Below are 19,547 nucleotides of genomic sequence, written 5' to 3'. Positions count from 1 at the left end.
CCGCAGGGCAAGAGTTATAGCTGGGGGAAAGGCAATTATGATGCAATTAGGCAAGACTTAGGATGCATAGGATGGGGAAAGAAACTGCAGGGGATGGGTACAATTGAAATGTGGAGCTTGTTCAAGGAACAGCTACTGTGTGTCCTTGATAAGTATGTTCCCGTCAGGCAGGGAGGAAGTGGTCGAGCGAGGGAACCGTGGTTTACTAAAGTAGTTGAATCACGTCAAGAAGAAGAAGGAGGCTTTTGTAAAGATGAGACGTGAAGGTTCAGTTAGGGCGCTTGAGAGTTACAATTTAGCCAGAAAGGACCTGAAGTGAGAGATAAGAGCCAGGAGGGGCCATGAGAAGTCCTTGGCAGGTAGAAAACCATAAAACTTTCTGTAGGTATGTCAGGATTAAAAGAGTGACGAGGGTAAAAGTAGGGCCAGTCAAGGACAGTAGTGGGAAGTTCTGCGTGGAGTCTGAGGAGATAGGAGAGGCGCTAAATGAATATTTACCGTCAGTATTCACACAGGAAAAAGACAATGTTGTCGAGGAGAATACTGAGATACAGGCTACTAGACTAGACGGGTTTGAGGTTCATAAGGAGGAGGTGTCAGCAATTCTGAAAAGTGTGAAAATAGATAAATCCCCTGGGCCGGATGGGATTTATCCTAGGATTCTCTGGGAAGCTAGGGAGGAGATTTCAGAGCCTTTAGCTTTGATCTTGATGTCATCATAGTCGACAGGAATAGTGCCAGAAGACTGGAGGATAGCAAATGTTGTCCCCATGTTCAAGAACGGGAGTAGAGACAACCCCGTAACTATAGACCAGTGGGCCTTACTTCTGTTGTGGGCAAAGTCTTGAAAAGGATTATAAGAGATAGGATTGATAATCATCTAGAAAGGAATAATTTGATTAGGTATAGTCAATACGGTTTTGTGAAGGGTAGGTCGTGCCTCACAAACCTTATTGAGTTCTTTGAGGTGACCAAACAGGTGGACAAGGGTACAGCAGTTGATGTGGTGTATATGGATTTCAGTAAAGCGTTTGATAAGGTTCCCCACGGTAGGCTATTGCATAAAATACAGAGGCATGGGATTGAAAGTGATTCAACGGTTTGGATAAGAAATTGGCTAGCTGTAAAAAGACAGTTGATGAGAAATGTTCAGCCTGGAGTTCAATTACTAGTGGTGTACCACAAGGATCTGTTTTGGGGCCCATTTTTATAAATGACCTGGAGGAGGGCATAGAAGGATGGGTGAGTAAATTTGTGGATGACACTAAAGTTGGTGGAGTTGTGGACAGTGCGGATGGATGTTGCAGGTTACAGAGGGACATAGGCTAGGTGGATTGGCCACGCTAAATTGGAAAATATTAATTGGGTGCTCACCTATCTATCACTGTCTTAAAGACAATCAGTGATTTGGCCTCCACAGCCGGTAGCAGCAAAAGTTTCCATAGTTTCACCAACTTCTGGTCGAAGAGATTCCTTCTCAACTCTGTTTTAAAGAATCGTCCCTCCAGTCTGAGATTGTGTCCTCTGCTTCTCGGTTTTCCCACATGTGGAAACATCCTCTCTATGGTCACTCTATCCATGCCACGCAGTATCCTGTAAGTTTCAATAAGATCCCCCCCTCACCAATCTAAACTCCGAGTACAGACCCAGAATCCATAACCATTCCTCATACGACAAGCTCTTCATTCCAGGGATCATTCTTGTGAACCTCCTGTGGACCCTTTCCAAGGTCAGCACATCCTTCCTTTGATACGGGATCCAAAACTGCTCACAATTCTCCAAATGGGGTCACACCAGAGCCTTACATAGCCTCAGCAGTACATCCCTGGTGTTGTATTCTGGCCCTCTCGACATGAATGCTAACATTTCATTTGCCTTCCTAACTGCCGACTGAACCTACACATTAACCTAAAGAGAATCATGAACAAGGACTCTCAAGTCCCTTTGTGCTTCTCATTTCCTAAGCATTTCTCCATTTAGAAAATAGTTTAGGCCTCCATTACTCCTTCCAAAGTGCATAACCTCACACTTTTCCACGTTGTATTCCACCTGCCACTTCTTTGCCCACTGTCATAGAACAGTACAGCACAGAACAGGCCCTTCGGCCCTCAATGTTGTGCCGAGCCATGATCACCCTACTCAAACCCACATATCCACCCTATACCCGTAACCCAACAACCCCCCCCCTTAACCTTACATTTATTAGGACACTACGGGCAATTTAGCATGGCCAATCCACCTAACCCGCACATCTTTGGACTGTGGGAGGAAACCGGAGCACCCGGAGGAAACCCACGCACACAGGGGGAGGATGTGCAGACTCCACACAGACAGTGACCCAGCCGGGAATCGAACCTGGGACCCTGGAGCTGTGAAGCATTTATGCTAACCACCATGCTACCCTGCTGTCCTCGCCTGTCCAAGTCCTTCTGCAGCCTTCCTGCTTCCTCAATACCACCTGCCCCTCTACAGAACTATGTCTTATCTGCAAACTTAGCAACAGTGCCTTCAGTTCCTTCCTCCAGATCATTAATGTATATTGTGAAACGTTGTGGCCCCAGCACAGACCCCTGATGTGCACGACTAGTCACCGGTGCCATCCTGAAAAAGACCCCTTTATCCCCACTCTCTGCCTTCTGCCAGTCAGCCAGTCCTCTATCCATGCCAGGATCTTACCCTTAACACCATGGGCTCTTAGCGTATTTAACAGTCTCCAATGCAGCAACTTGTCAAAGGCCGGCTGGAAATCTAAATAAATCACGTCCACTGGTTCTCCTTTGTCTAACTTCCTTGTTACTTCCTCAAAGAACTCTAACAGATTAGTCAGACATGACCTCCCTTTGAAAAAGCCGTGCTGACTCAGTCCTATTTTACCATGCACTTCCAAGTACTCCGCAGTTTCATCTTTAATAATGGATGCTAAAATCTTACAAATGACCGAAATCAGGCTAACTAGCCTATAATTTCCCATCTTCTGCCTCCCTCCCTTCTTAAACAGTGGTGTTACATTAGCCACAGGGACCCTTCCTTCTTCCAGTGATTCCTGAAAGATCATCGCCAATGCCTCCACAATCTCCTCAGCCATCTCTTTTAGAACCTGGGGTGTAATCCATCCGGTCCAGGTGATTATCCACCGTCAGACCTTTCAGTTTCTCCAGAACCTTCTCCTTAGTAATGGTCAGTGCACTCACCTCTGCCCCAGATTCTCCTGAAGCTCCACTATCTGCCTGTCAGCCAATCCTCTATCCATGCCAGAATATTGCCCTTAACACCATGACTCTTAACTTATTTAACAGTCTCCGATGTGGCACCTTGTCAAAGGCCTTCTGGAAATCTAAATGAATCACATTCACTGGTTCTCTTTTGTCTAACGTCCTTCTTATTTCCTCAAAGAATTCTAACAGATTTGTCAGACATGATCTCCCCTTGATGAAGCCGTGCTACTCAGTCTTATTTTATCATGCTCTTCCAAGTACTCCGTGATTTCATCTTTAATAATGGACTCTAAAATCTTACCAATGACTGACCTATAATTTCCCGATTCGCCTGCCTCCCTTCTTAAACAGCGGAGCCACATTAGCCACTTTCCAGTCTTCTGGGACCCTTCCTGCCTCCAGTGATTCCTGAAAGATAGCCTTCAATGCCTCCGCAATCTCATCAGCTATCTCTTTTAGAACACAGGGGTATAGTCCATCCAGTCCAGGTGATTCATCCACCTTCAGTCCTTTCAGTTTCCCCAGAACCTTCTCCTTAGGCGATGGCCACTGCACTCATCTCTGCCCCCTGGTTCTCCTGGAGCTCTGGCATCCCACTGGTGTCTCCCACCATGAAGACTAATGCAAAGTAACTATTCAGTTCCTCTGCCATTTCTTGGTTTCCTATTATTACTTCTCTATCCACATTTTCCAGTGGTCCAATTTCTATTTTTGCCTCTCTCTAATCTTTTATACATTGAAAAAAACTCTTCCTATCTTCTTTTATATTACTAGCTAGCTTGCACTCATCTTCTCCCCCCTTATTGCTTTTTTGGTTTTCCTCTGCTCTATTTTAAAGGCTTCTCAATCCTGGCTTCCCACAAATCTCGCCATTTTGTATGTTTTTTCTTTTGCTTTTATGCCGTCCTTGACTTCCCTTGTCAGCCATGGATGCCTTGTCCTCCCCTTAGCATGTTTCCTCCTCCTTGGCATGAATTTCTGTTGGGTCCCCCGAATAACCCCCCAAAACTCCTGCCATTGCTGTTCCACTGTCTTCCCTGCTGGGCTCCTTCTCCAATCAACTCTGGCCAGCTCCTCCCTCATGTCTTTGTAGTTACCCTTATTTAATTCTAATACATCTGATTGCAGCTTCCCCTCTCAAACTGCAGGGTAAATTCTATCATATTGTGGTCACTGCTCCCTCAGGGTCCCTTCACCTTAAGTTTCCTAATCAAGTCTGCCTCATTACACATCACCAAATCCAGAATTGCCTGTTCCTTCGTCGGCTCTGTCACAAGCTGCTCCAAAAAAACATCTCTCAGACATTCCACAAATTCCTTTTCTTGGGATCCACTACCAACCTGATTTTCCCAGTCCACCTACATATTGAAGTGCCCCATGATTATTTTGATATTGCCTTTTTTCCATGCCTTTTCTACCTCCTGATTTATTTTCTGCCCCACATCCTGACTGCTGTTAGGGTGCCTGTACATAACTTCCATCAGGGTCTTTTTACCTTTGTGATTCCTCAACTCTACCCACAGAGATTCTCTATTGCTCTTGCTATCGGTTTAACTTCATTCCTTACTAACAATGCAACCCCGCTCCCTTTGCCCATCTGCCTGTCCATTAGATAGGACAAATACACTTGTATATTTAGATCCCAGCACTGATCCCCTTGCAGCCACATCTCTGTGATGCCTCCAACATCGTACTGGACAATTTCAATGTGCGCAACAAGATCATTTACTTGATCATTTAGCTGAGTCCACAAAAGATCAGCAATGATCTCATTGAATGGCGTAGCAGGCCCAAGGGGCCAGATGGCCTACTCCTGCTGCTAGTTCTTATGTTTTTATGTTCTTATTTACCTTGTTCCATATACTGCACTCATTTAGGTACAATACCCTCAGTCCTGCATTGGCCACCTGCCTTCTCACACTTGTCACCTTTTTTGCTCTGCCTATCCAGTCTGTACTGGTCCCACCTCCCACAGAACCAGCCCCAATGCCTCAGCAATCCAAAACTCTCCCCCCTCCATTATCTCTTCAGCCACATATTCATCCGATACATTCTGCGATTTGTAGTCTGACCAACAACTAGAACTGGTAGTAATCCTGAGATCATTACCTTTGAGGTCCGACTTCTCAACTTTCTTCGGAACTCCCTATATTCTTTCAGGACCTCATCCTATTTTTTCACTTATGTCATATGTACCAATGTGTACCACAACCACTAACCATTCACCCTCACCTGCACCCCCCCCCCCCCCTCAGAATGTCCTGTAACTGCTTCGAGACATCCTTGATCCGAGGACCAGGGAGGCAACATACCATCCTGGAGTCTCGTTTGCGGCCACAGAAACTCTTATCTATTAATCTTACAATTGAATCCCCTATAACTATTGCATTTCTCCACTTTCTACTCCTCTCCTGTGCAGCAAAGTCAACTGTGGTGCAACAAATTTGACTGTTGCTGCTTTCCCCAGAGAGATCATTCCCCTCAACAGTATCCAAAGTGTTACATCTATTTTGCAGGCAAAAGGCCACAGCAGATTCTTGCACAGCCTGCCTTATTCTCCTGCTCTTCCTGATGGTTACCCATTCCCTTCCTGCCTGTAGAATCAAGGCCTGCGGTGTGCCCATCTCTCGATACATGCTATTCACTATACTCTCCACCTTGCAGATGCTCCACTATTCAGCCCCGCAATCGAGGCTTCCAGGAGCTGCAGCTGGAAACACACACTGCACACATGCTGGCCCCAGGCACTAGAAATGTTCCCCACCCACCTGGAGCACAAGGTGCTAACCATGATGCCCCCCTTTAGGCTAAATATTTGGAAGATGCTTGGTCTCAGAATATATCCAATTCTCTAGGGTCCTTCTTTTCTGGCCTTTGTTACTACCGAATATAACCCTTACAGATTATAAACCACAAGAAGACCTCTAAAACTACAGTTGATAAAATTAGTAAATACTTACCCGACCTTACCCAGTACTTAGAAATCTGGGGTGGGATTCTCCGACCCCCCCACCGGGTCGGAGAATCGCCGGGGGGCTGGCGTGAATACCGCCCCCGCCGTCTCCCGAAGTCTCCGGCACCAGAGATTCGGCGGGGGCTAGAATCGCGCCAAGCCTGTCGGTGCCCCCCCCCCCCCCCCCGGCGATTCTCCGGCCCGCGATGGGCCGAAGTCCCGCTGCTGTCATGCCAGTGGGAATCAAACCACCAACCTTACCGGCGGGACCAGGCGGCGCGAGCAGGTTCTGGGGTCCTGGGGGGGCGCGGGGCGATCTGGCCCTGGGGGGTGCCCCCAAGGTGGCCTGGCCCGCGATCAGGGACCACCGATTGGCCGGAAGGCCTGTGCCGTGGGGCACTCGTTTCCTTCCGCGTTCACCATAGCCTTCACGATGGCGGAAGCGGAAGTGGCCCCCTCCCCTGCGCATGCATGACGTCAGCAACCGCTGATGCTCCGGCGCATGTGTGGACTTCCTCCGGCCGGTGAAGTCCCTTTGGCACCGGCTGGCGTGGCGCCAAAGGCCTTTCCCGCCGGTCGGCGGGGCGCCAACCACTCCGGCGCAGGCCTAGCCCCTCAAGGTTAGGGCTTGGCCCCTAAATGTTCGGAGATATCCGCACCTTTGGGGTGGCCCGATGCTGGAGTGGTTCACGCCACTCCATCCCGCCCGGACCCCCCGTCGGGTAGGGGAGAATCCCGGTCCAGTTCTCTGCCTTATAGCCTCTACTACTGCAGCAGGGCAAAACCATTCCCTGAAGATATAAAAAGTGAGAAAGCAAGGAGTAAAAGCAAAAAGCACCACATTCCGCTCTGCACCTAATTCCCACTCTGTTCCAAATTCCCAATACCCACCCTCACTCTGATTGTGTCTCATTCTGACTGCACTCGTCAACTCTGAGTATACTTCCAAGCCCCTTTCTTAAATAGAGCTCAGGTGCTGAAGCAACTCACACACTAGTTCAACTTCAAAAGTAACCATACCTATTGAGGTCCCAATCAGGCATCAGGTGATTGAGTTAACTGCCACTCAGCTCGATAGGTAAGTTCGTTACGAACCTTTTAACCAGTCGACTGACGTTCAGAAAAAGAAAAGACTTACTCAGTGTTGGTACTTTGTTATCCCGTGTTCCTATATTTTCTGCCTTTCATCACTGAGCTCATGTGATGAAAAATCCCAGTGTTACACTCCCTTTATTTGCCATTTTGCTGAAGTTTCACTTTGATAAATCAGACATAAGTAACTTCCCACACTTACTCCTACTTCCTTTCACAGGAGATGCACATTCAGTTGAGTGGATCCACATATGAGCACCTCATCGACAGCCCTTTCATCTTTGAGCGACGGGGCACAATAACTATAAAGGTATAGTCCTGACAGGCATGCTGACAATGAATCAGAGTGGATTTGCGTGTTATGTGTGACATGGTATTTAGTTTCTGTGCCATTGCAGTTTGAATTGTAATCACATTCCCTATTAGGCATGGATTATCATAATAGTAAAATAAAGATAACCAACTTGGCAGCTAAACTAACAAGGGGTTTGTGTGAGAAAAGAACTGTATGCAGGACATAGTGAAAATTCTTCTCAACTTCTCTACTCCCGGACTCCTGTCAAACAACTGCCTCTCTGCGATTGGCCCGATGGGTCATGTAACCCTGATAAATACCACCCCACCCCCCCCCCCCGACCCAAAAAGGGGAATGTCACCACTTCCCTCCCCATTCGATTTCTTAATTATTGTTTTGCAATAATAATCCAACTATTTACAATATTACACAGGAAAAAGCGGGGAAACTGGGTCTCTCAATAAGGGAGTCTTCACACTCATTTAGAGTGTCGCAATTCTTTAAAAGGAGCCTCATCAATCGATGTAGTTTTGTCTGGAATGACAGCAGGAAGACTTCCAGTTTGCACAGGTGCTCTCATGCCGGGAAAATCCAATTCCTGCCGGAATGTTACCCAGCCACTCCTCAGAGTTGTTGGATTCCATTCCACTTACGATTGCTGGAGCCACACTAACAGGAAAAGCAGGGACAGACTGTTAATTTGTACAATGTGTGGTTCTCTTCTCAGGTGGTCCATATGCTTCTTCATTCACGTCCCTTGTAAGAGTAACCACATATGGCACAGTATCTGTCTTCTACAATCTTCCCAGGAACCCGATCTGGACCAGTAATAACATTTCTCACATATATAGAACATAGAACATAGAACAGTACAGCACAGAACAGGCCCTTCGGCCCTCGATGTTGTGCCGAGCAATGATCACCCCACTTAAACCCACGGAACCCGTATACCCGTAACCCAACAATCCCCCCATTAACCTTACACTACGGGCAATTTAGCATGGCCAATCCACCTAACCCGCACATCTTTGGACTGTGGGAGGAAACCGGAGCACCCGGAGGAAACCCACGCACACACGGGGAGGACGTGCAGACTCCACACAGACAGTGACCCAGCCGGGAATCGAACCTGGGACCCTGGAGCTGTGAAGCATTGATGCTAACCACCATGCTACCGCTATACTAAATCATTTACCACAAAAGCCCTCTCACACTTTATGGAATAATGGAATTTCTTCTGAGCATTCTGTTTCTCCTCTCTCTCCCGATTAAATTCAGAAATAGTAAATTAAGTCTTGTTCGAAGACATCTTTCCATGAGCAACTTAACAGGGTCATATCTGTAGTTACAAGGGGCAACACGGTAGCACAGTGGTTAGCACTGTGGCTTCACAGCGCCGGGGTCCCAGATTCGATTCCCGGCTGGGTCACTGTCTGTGCGGAGTCTGCACATTCTCCCCGTTTCTGCATGAGTTTCCTCCGGGTGCTCCGGTTTCCTCCCACTAGTCCCAAAAGACTTGCTGTTAGGTAACTTGGACATTCTGAATTCTCTCTCTGTGTACCCGAACAGGTGCCGGAATGTGGCGACTAGGGGATTTTCACAGTAACTGCATTGCAATGTAAGCCTACTTGTGACATTAAAAATTATTATTATTATTATTATTATTATTAGGTACTGTTTTGTATCTGAGTAGAAAACGGAACAAACCAAGTTGTAAAGTTGCAGATGATTGTTCCTTCATTGCCAAATTAAACGTTTGGGAGCCCTTTCGTCGAATCCACTTGAAGCCAGGTGGTAGGGCTCTGTTCACATATAATTTATGCTATTAGCTCGCATAAAGTGTTGAAGTTCCTCCCCAGTGAACGCAGTCCTGTTATCAGAGACCAGTACCTCGGGTAACCCATGACTTTTTAACCAATTAATGACAGACCCAACGATAGGAGATGCAATTCTACACCTAGCTTGGGGAACAAAGAAGGGGTGAAGTGACAGTTGGCAACTTTACCGGGGATTGTGATCACAATTCTGTTATATTCAGTATTACCACATAAGGGGCAGCAGGGTAGCATGGTGGTTAGCATAAATGCTTCACAGCTCCAGGGTCCCAGGTTCGATTCCCGGCTGGGTCACTGTCTGTGTGGAGTCTGCACGTCCTCCCCCTGTGTGCGTGGGTTTCCTCCGGGTGCTCCGGTTTCCTCCCACAGTCCAAAGATGTGTGGGTTAGGTGGATTGGCCATGCTAAATTGCCCGTAGTGTCCTAATTAAAGTAAGGTTAAGGGGGGGGGTTGTTGGGTTACGGGTATAGGGTGGATACGTGGGTTTGAGTAGGGTGATCATGGCCCGGCACAACATTGAGGGCCGAAGGGCCTGTTCTGTGCTGTACTGTTCTATGTTCTATGTTCTATGTTCTAAAAGGACAGAGGTAAAGCAGGAGTAAAACTTATGAACTGGGAGAAAGAAAAGTTAGCAGAAATAAGTAGAGTCTTCACTAAGGTGGACTGGCCAGCATTGCTAGAGGATAAATCTGTGGAAAACCAGTGGGAAGCACGAGAAAGTAAGATCCTAAATGTGCAAAGTAGACATGTCCCGAACATAAGAATAAGAGTGGTACTGCCAAATTTAGACCCCCCTGGTAGTGTAGAGGAATGCAGGGGAGGATCAAAAGAAAAATAACTAAGCACTGCAAATAGCCTAGGTGAGCATAGGAAGTGCAGAAATGAAGTAAAAAAGGAAATGAAAGAGAGGCCATGAAAAAAGATCCATAAGTAAAGTAAAAGAAAATCCAAAGATGTTTTATCAATATATTAATATTAAAAAGTTAGCTAAGGAAAAAGTGGGACCGATCAGAGATGAAGAGGGGAACTTGTGTGTAGATGCAGAGACTGTGGGAAGGGTTTTAAATGAATATTTTGTCTCCATGTTTACAAAAGAAATGGATTATGCAGATATAGTAGTCCAGGAGGAACACTATGAGATACTCAATGGGATAATCATAAAAAAAGAGGAAGTATTCGAAGGCTTGGAATCCTTTAAAGTTGATAAGTCACCAAGGCCAGATGGATTATTTTCAAGTCGACTGAAGAAGGTCAGGGAGGAGATAGCAGATGCTCTGAAAATGATGTTCCAATCCTCACTAGATACAGAGGAGGTACCGGAGGAATAAAAATGTAATTCCATTGTTTAAAAAGGGATCGAAGGAATAATGGAACCATCAATTCACTAGACACGAGCTTTAAGATATGAACAGTGGTTTTAATCTACTTACTACAGAGCCAGCGTGTTACCCGTTGAACTCGCGATGAACTGCAGGCTGGCTCTGGACAAGGGTATTTATACAGCCGTCCAGGGGAGGAGTTGTGGGCGGAGCCAAGGGTGGAGCCCGGTACAAACCCCTGAGCATTCCCAGAGCTACTCCCCCTAGTGGTCGGATAACGCTACTGCGCTTACAATGGTATTGGTAAATACAGTGAGAATTACAAAGTTACATTCATCACATTCACCCCCTGCAAAAAAATCAAGTCCGGTGTGGATGGTGGTCTACAAAGTCAGTCTGTCCGGTGGTCGAACTGTCCGCTGTGATCTGCGGAGCACCGGGTTTGCAGCCTCTTGCGATGGCTGGATGGGTGTTGTGTGCTCGGGTACGATGGCGGACTCCAGGGAGGGTTGTGTCCGAGCTTCATACTCTTCTGGTTCGACTGGGGGCGCTGGGGGCGGGCCGGCGCAGGTGCAAGGAACTGGTGGAGTGGGCTCGGGAGCGCGAGGGGGCGGCAGCATGGGGTGTAGGGTGAGCGGTTCTTCTGTGGAGGTAGAGGGGGCGCTGGTTCCGGCGGGTGCCAGATTCCGGAGGGATACCGTGTCCTGACGGCTGTCAGGGAACTCGACGAATGTGTACTAGGGGTTGGAGTGGAGCAGGCGCACCTTCTCAACAAAGGGGTTTGGTTTTGTGTACCCTGACGTGTTTCCTCAGGAGTACCGGGCCTGGTGTTCTCAGCCATGCCGGAAGTGAGACCCCCGTGGTAGCGCCCCTGGAAAAAATGAAGAGCCTCTCGTGAGGGGTCTGATTGGTCGCTGTGCATAAGAGGGACGTAATAGCGTGGAGCGCGTCTGGGAGGACTTCCTGCCACTGGGAGACTTGGAGCATTCCAGACCGGAGGGTCAGTAGGAACGGTCTTCCAGACCGTCGCGTTCTCCCTCTCCACCTGCCCGTTCCCCCTGGGGTTGTAGCTGGTAGTCCTGCTCGAGGCAATGCCCTTGTCGAGCAGGTACTTATGCAGCTCGTCGCTCATGAAGGACGAACCCCGGTCGCTGTGCACGTAGCTGGGGAAACCAAACAGGGTGAAGATGCAATGCAGGGTCCTAATGACTGTGTGGGAGGTCATGTCAGGGCACGGGATAGCAAATGGGAAACGGGAGAACTCATCTACGATGTTTAGGAAGTAAACGTTCTTGTTAGTTGAGGGGAGTGGCCCTTTGAAATCAATTGCGAGGCGTTCAAAGGGCCTAGAAGCCTTGACCAGGTGGGCCCTGTCTGGTCTATAGAAGTACGGTTTGCACTCCGCACAGATCGGGCAGTCCCAGGTGACCACTTTTACCTCCTCGTTGAAGAAAGGCTCTGATGTAGTGGGCGAGCCGGGTGACCCCCGGGTGGCAGAACCTCACTGAAATCTAACTGAATCTCAGAGGAGTGTCGGAGTTCTGAAGCGGAGAGGGTACGGGAGAAAAATGCGACTGGTCTCCCTGCCTGATTTAGTGTGGCTGCTAGAGCTACCTCTGAGGCGTCGCTCTCAACCTGGAATGGAGTGGATTCATCCACCCGCCTGGCCGCTTTGGCAATGTGCTCCTTGATGCAGTCGAAGGCCTGGTGTGCCTCAGCTGACAGGGGAAATTGTGTGACCCTAAAGAGTGGGCGGGCTTTGTCCGCATATTGAGGGACCCCCTGGGCGTAGTAGGAGAAGAAGCCTAAGCACCGTTTGAGGGCCTTGGGGCAATGGGGGAGGGGGAGTTCTAAGCATACAGTCCGGGTCTGGGCCCAGGACTCCGTTTTCCACGACATAGCCGAGGATGGCTAGTCTGGTTGTGCGGAAAATGCATTTCGCCTTGTTATACGTGAGATTCAGTTTCTGTGCCGTCTGGAGAAAACAGTGGAGGTTGGCGTCGTGGTCCTGCTGGTCATAGCCGCAGATGGTGACATTGTCCAAGTACGGAAACGTGGCCCGCAGCCCGTACTGGTCCACCATTCGGTCCATTGCTCGTTGGAACACCGAGACCCCATTAGTGACGCCGAAAGGGACCCGGAGGAAATGGAAGAGGCGGCCATTGGCCTCGAATGCCGTGTAGTGGCGGTCCTCCGGGCGGATTGGGATCTGGTGGTATGCAGACTTCAGATCCACCGTGGAAAAGAGCCGGTACTGGGCGATCTGGTTTACCATGTCTGCAATCCTGGGGAGGGGATACGCGTCGAGGAGCGTAAATCTATTTATGGTCTGACTATAGTCGACGACCGTGCGGAATTTTTCCCCGGTCTTAACGACCACCACCTGAGCTCTCCAGGGAGTATTGCTGGCCTCTATAACCCCCTCACTGAGTAGCCTTCGGTCCTCTGTTCTGCTAAATACCCTATCCTGCAGGCTGTATCGCCTGCTACGAGTGGCTACGGGTTTACAGTCCTTTGTGAGATTAGCGAAGAGAGGAGGGGGGGGGGGATTCACAGCATAGCGAGGCTGCAGATAGTGAGTGGGGGCAGGGTCCCGCCGAAGCTGAGGGTGAGGCTCTTAAGGTTACATTGAAAGTCTAGGCCTAATAAGAGTGGCGCGCAGAGGTCGGGCAAAACGTAGAGTTGGAATTTTGAGTAGCTAGCGCCTCGGATTGTGAGTGTCGCGGCGGTGCGCCCCTGGATCTGGACCGAATGGGCGCCTGAAGCGAGCGAGATAGTTTGCTGCGCGGGGAAAACGGGGAGCGAACTGCGTCTTACCAGGTCTGGATGTATGAAGCTCTCAGTGCTCCCGGAGTCGAAGAGGCATGGCATTTTGTACCCGTTGATTTGGACCTCTGCCATCGAATTTCGCAGATGCTTGGGGTGTGATTGATCCAGAGTGACAGTGCTGAGTTGTGGATAGTCGGCGGCTCGATCAGCTGTGATGGAGTGGCCCCGTAATGACTGCCCTCCGAGTTCCTAGTCGTACTCTTCCGATGAGTTGTCCGGGTGTGGCGATGCAGGTCGGGACCGTGGATCGCACTTGGCGGGCGGCGAGGAAGATGGCGTCCAAGATGGCGGCCCCCATGAGTCGCACGTGGCCGGCCGCGTGGTGGAGGTTTGCCAAGATGGCGGCCCCCATGGATCGCACGTGTCGGAAGGGGCGGAGTCGGGGCATGGGCCGCAGCGTTTTGGGTCCCGCGGGCCTGCGGGTGAGGGGAGTGATTACTTCGTGCCGCTGGGGAGTTGGAAGCTGGGACCCTTTTATCAAGGCACACTCTTGCGTAGTGGCCGTTCCGCCCGCAGCTGCTGCAGGTCGCGTTGCGGGCCGGGCAGTGCTGCCGCCGGTACTTATTCTGGCTGCAGAAATGGCAGGCTGGGGCAGCATAGTGGCTGTACTACAAAAATGTTGCGTACAGCAAGTTCTCTGTGTTCAGCCGCTGTAACCGCTTGATAGTTACAGTCATTTGACAAATTATTAAGTTCCCTTAAAAATTCGGCGAGAGATTCTGTAGGCTGCTGGCGGCGAGTCGTGAACACATGGCATGTGCAAACTTCATTAATGGGCCTTACATATATCTTATCGAGTACCGCTAGCGCTGCAGTGTATGAACCGGCCGAGTTTAGTTGCAAAGAGATTCTGTGGCTCACCCTCAAGTGCAGTAGATTTAACTTCTATTCCTCTGTCGTTTCGGCTGTGCTCGCTTCTGCCAGGTAGGCCTTAAAGCACCGCACCCAGTGGGAGAAGATTTCTTTTGCCTCTGCATCTTGTGGGTCGAGTTCCAGGCGTCCAGGCTTGAGGGCCGATTCCATGATCGATCTTGACTGTTCTTAAGTAGATTAAATTGATGGAACCATCAATTCACCAGACACATGCTTTCCGAAATGAATAGAGGTTTTAATCTACTTACTACACAGAGAGAGAGAGAGAGAGAGCCACGCGGTCAGACAGAGATAGAGAGAGAGAGAGAGAGAGAGAGCCGCACTGTCAGACAGAGAGAGAGAGAGAGCCGCACTGTCAGACAGAGAGAGAGAGAGAGAGCCACACTGTCAGACAGAGAGAGCAAGAGAGCCACACTGTCAGACAGAGAGAGAGAGGGAGCCGCACTGACAGACAGAGAGAGAGAGCCGCACAGTCCGACAGAGAGAAAGAGAGAGAGAGAGAGAGAGAGAGAGACACTGTCAGACAGAGAGAGAGAGCCGCACTGTGAGACGGAGAGAAAGAGAGAGCCACTCTGTCAGACACAGGGAGAGAGCCGCACTATCAGATAGAGAGAGAGAGCTGCACTGTCAGGCAGAGAGAGAGAGAGAACCGCACTGTCAGACACAAAGAGAGAGAGAGCCACACTGTCAGACAGAGAGAGAGAGAGCCGCACTGTGATGTACCATCAATCCGACTCAAGACACATTTAGGACCTGAACTTTGGCATTAATCAGCTAGTTGTTAGCCAGCTGGTCGACTACAGAGAATGACCGACCGCCGGGAACTCTGGGGACATATACCCTGCCTCGGAGGCGGGTCCTACTTGCCTCTCGACCAATTGGAGAGCAGTCACATGACTAGTCCCAACCAATCAGACGAGAGGCACATGACCAGCCAGAGCCAATGGGAAGCCAGTACTCTGCACCAATAGCAGTGCTCATATCCATACCACCACATTCACCCCTTGTGGAGAAAGAAGGGGGAGAGAGGGGGGTGCTTCCGAGGACTGGTGGTATGAGCAACGAAAATCGATAGGGGTGAGTTGCCCACAGGCTCGTGGCAAAACAATACTACTACTACTAGTAACAACAGAATAACACGAAATGTCCAAAAAGTCCCATGGCCACATTAGATGGAGACGATCAGCCTGTCGGGTGCCCGTGATGATCTGGTGGACCTTCGCAGTGGAGCCAGTGACGTCAGGCCGATGGTGGAGACGCTCTGGGAACGTTGGTCATAGATTTAGAACATAGAACATAGAACAGTACAGCACAGAACAGGCCCTTCGGCCCTCAATGTTGTGCCGAGCCATGATCACCCTACTCAAACCCACGTATCCACCCTATACCCGTAACCCAACAACCCCCCCCCTTAACCTTACTTTAATTAGGACACTACGGGCAATTTAGCATGGCCAATCCACCTAACCCGCACATCTTTGGACTGTGGGAGGAAACCGGAGCACCCGGAGGAAACCCACGCACACACGGGGAGGATGTGAAGATCCCACACAGACAGTGACCCAGCCGGGAATCGAACCTGGGACCCTGGAGCTGTGAAGCATTTATGCTAACCACCATGCTACCCTGCTGCCCCTGTACCCCTGGCCGGTGGTGGAGACGCTATAATCGGGGAAAAGGGGGCATGTGCGCTGGGTCGGGGGGGTGCTGGGGGGATTTGGGGTTGGAGGGGGGGGGTGTTGGTGTAGGGGAAGAAGGCCGCACGCTGGTGGGTGCCAGGTCCCGGAGGGAGACCGTGGCCTGCCAACCGTCGGGATACTCCACGTACGCATACTGCGGGTCGGAGTGGAGTAACTGGACTCGCTCAACCAACGGGTCGGACTTGTGCGCCCGCACATGCTTCCGGAGCAAGATGGGCCCGGGAGTGGCCAGCCAGGTCGGGAGAGAGGATCCTGAGGACGACTTCCTGGGGAAAACAAGAAGACGTTCATGAGGTGTTTGATTAGTGGTAGTACAGAGGAGAGACCGGATTGAATGGAGGGCGTCGGGGATGACCTCTTGCCAACGGGGATAGGGAGATCTCTGGACCGTAGGGCCAGCAGGATGGCCTTCCAAATGGTGCCATTCTCCCGCTTGACCTAACCGTTACCCCGGGGGTTATAACTGGTCGTCCTGCTAGAGGCTATGCCCCTGCTGAGCAGGAACTGACGCACTTCGTCACTAATAAAAGAGGACCCCCCGGTCGCTGTGGATGTACGCGGGGCAACCGAACAGGGAGAAGATGGATTGGAGGGCCTTTATGATGGTTGTTGTGGTCATGTCGGGACAGGGAATGGCGAAAGGGAAGCGAGAGTATTCGTCGATAACACTCAAGAAATACATGTTACGGTTGTTGGAGGGGAGGGGACCCTTGAAGTCTATACTGAGACGTTCAAAGGGGCGGGATGCCTTGATCAGATGCGCTCGTTCGGGGCGGTAGAAGTGCGGTTTGCACTCGGCGCAGACGTGGCAGTCCTTAGTGACAGTCCTGACTTCCTCGACGGAGTAGGGCAGGTTGCGGGTCTTAATAAAATGGTAGAAACGGGTGACTCCTGGATGGCAGAGGTCCGTGTGGAGGGAGCGGAGGCAGTCAATCTGCGTGCTGGCTCAGGTACTGCGGGATAGGGCATCGGAAGGCTTGTTGAGCTTCCCAGGACACATTGTCAGACACATAGAGAGAGGGAGCAACACTGTCAGACAGAGAGAGAGAGAGAGCTGTACTGTCAGACAGAGAGAGAGAGAGAGCCACAGTCAGGCAGAGAGAGAGGGAGCCGCACTGTCAGACAGAGAGAGAGGGAGCCGCACTGTCAGACACACCGAGAGAGAGAGCCGCACAGTCAGACACAGACAGAGAAGCAGTGTCAGAAACAGAGAAAGAGAGAGCTGCACAGTCTGACAGAGAAAGAGAGCCGCACTGTCAGACAGAGAGAGAAAGAGGGAGAGAAAGCCGCACTGTCAGGCAGAGAGAGAGAGCGAGCCACACTGTTAGGCAGAGGGAGAGAGAGGGAGAGCTGCACTGTACGACTCAGAGAGAGAGATAGCCGCACTGTCAGACAGAGAGTGAGAGAGAGACAGCCGCACTGTGAGACACAGAGAGAGAGAGAGCCGCACTATGAGACACAGAGAGAGAAAGAGACGCACTGTCAGAGAGAGAGAGAGCAAGACTGTCATGCAGAGAGAGAGAGGGAGCCGCACTGTCACACAAAGAGAGAGCCGTGCTGTCAGACACACAGAGAGAGCGCCGCACTGTCAGACAGAGAGAGAGAGAGAGAGCCGCACTGTCAGACAGAGAGAGAGAAAGCCGCACTGTCAGACATTGAGAGAGAGAGAGAGCTGCACTGTCAGAGAGAGAGAGAGCCGTGCTGTCAGACAGCGAGAGAGACACGCACTGTCAGACAGAGAGAGAGAGAGCTGCACTGTCAGACAGAGAGAGAGAGAGAGCCACAGTCAGGCAGAGAGAGAGGGAGCCGCACTGTCAGAGAGAGGGAGAGCCGCACTGTCAGACAGAGAGAGAGAGAGAGCCGCACAGTCAGACACAGACAGAGAAGCAGTGTCAGAAACAGAGAAAGAGAGAGCTGCACAGTCTGACAGAGAAAGAGAGCCGCACTGTCAGACAGAGAGAGAAAGAGGGAGAGAAAGCCGCACTGTCAGGCAGAGAGAGAGAGAGCGAGCCACACTGTTAGGCAGAGAGAGAGAGAGAGCTGCACTGTACGACTCAGAGAGAGAGATAGCCGCACTGTCAAACAGAGGGGGAGAGCCGCACTGTCAGACAGAGAGTGAGAGAGAGCCGCACTGTCAGACAGAGAGAGAGAGAGCTGCACAGTCAGACAGAGGGGAAGAGCCGCACTGTCAGACAGAGAGTGAGAGAGAGCTGCACTGTCAGACAGAGAGAAAGAGAGAGACAGCCGTACTGTGAGACACAGAGAGAGAGAGAGCCGCACTGTGAGACACAGAGAGAGAAAGAGACACACTGTCACACAGAGAGAGCGCCGCACTGTCAGACAGAGAGAGAGAGAGAGAGCCGCACTGTCAGACAGAGAGAGAGAGAGCCGCACTGTCAGACATTGAGAGAGAGAGCCGCACTGTCAGAGAGAGAGAAACCCGTGCTGTCAGACAGCGAGAGAGAGACGCACTGTCAGACACATAGAGAGAGGGAGCAACACTGTCAGACAGAGAGAGAGGGAGAGCCGCACTGTCAGACAGAGAGAGAGAGAGAGCCGCACTGTCAGACAGAGAGAGAGAGAGCCGCACAGTCAGACACAGACAGAGAAGCAGTGTCAGAAACAGAGAAAGAGAGAGCTGCACAGTCTAACAGAGAAAGAGAGCCGCACTGTCAGACAGAGAGAGAAAGAGGGAGAGAAAGCCGCACTGTCAGGCAGAGAGAGAGAGCGAGCCACACTGTTAGGCAGAGAGAGAGAGAGAGAGAGAGCTGCACTGTACGACTCAGAGAGAGAGATAGCCGCACTGTCAGACAGAGGGGGAGAGCCGCACTGTCAGACAGAGAGTGAGAGAGAGACAGCCGCACTGTGAGACACAGAGAAAGAGACGCACTGTCAGAGAGAGAGAGAGCCAGACTGTCATGCAGAGAGAGAGAGAGAGACACACTGTCACACAGAGAGAGAGCCGTGCTGTCAGACACACAGAGAGAGCGCCGCACTGTCAGACAGAGAGAGAGAGAGAGAGCCGCACTGTCAGACAGAGAGAGAGAGAGCCGCACTGTCAGACATTGAGAGAGAGAGAGAGCTGCACTGTCAGAGAGAGAGAGAGCCGTACTGTCAGACAGAGAGAGAGAGCGCCACACTGTCGGACAGAGAGAGAGAGAGGCCCACAGAGTCAGACACAGAGAGACAGTGTCTCTCTGACAGTGCGGTTCTCTCTCTCTCTCTGTCTGACAGTGCAGCTCTCTCTCTCTCTCTCTCTGTCTGACAGTGTGGCTCTCTCTCTCTGTCTGACAGCACGGCTCTCTCTTTCTGTCTGACAGTGCGGCTCTCTCTCTCTGTGTCTGACAGTGCGGCTCTCTCTCTCTCTGTGTCTGACAGTGCGGCTCTCTCTCTCACTCTGTGTCTGACAGTGTGGATCTCTCTCTCTGTGTCTGAC

The 19,547-nt window shown here is 50.7% G+C and overlaps 1 protein-coding gene across 1 annotated transcript in view; it reads left to right on the top strand.

Moving 5' to 3' along the window:
* The window catches only part of LOC119965012 (soluble guanylate cyclase 88E-like), a 678,135-nt gene that overhangs the window by 538,152 nt on the left and 120,436 nt on the right, over positions 1 to 19,547 (top strand). Inside the window, exon 15 of the mRNA XM_038795212.1 lies at positions 7,481 to 7,570. Coding sequence (XP_038651140.1) covers positions 7,481 to 7,570 — 90 coding nt within the window. The remainder of the gene's footprint in view (positions 1 to 7,480; positions 7,571 to 19,547) is intronic.

This window comes from Scyliorhinus canicula, chromosome 4, assembly GCF_902713615.1.
Source record: "Scyliorhinus canicula chromosome 4, sScyCan1.1, whole genome shotgun sequence".
NCBI lineage: Eukaryota > Metazoa > Chordata > Chondrichthyes > Carcharhiniformes > Scyliorhinidae > Scyliorhinus > Scyliorhinus canicula.
The sequence above is the reverse complement of the archived record's forward strand: the minus strand, read 5'-3'. Positions and strand labels throughout refer to the sequence as shown.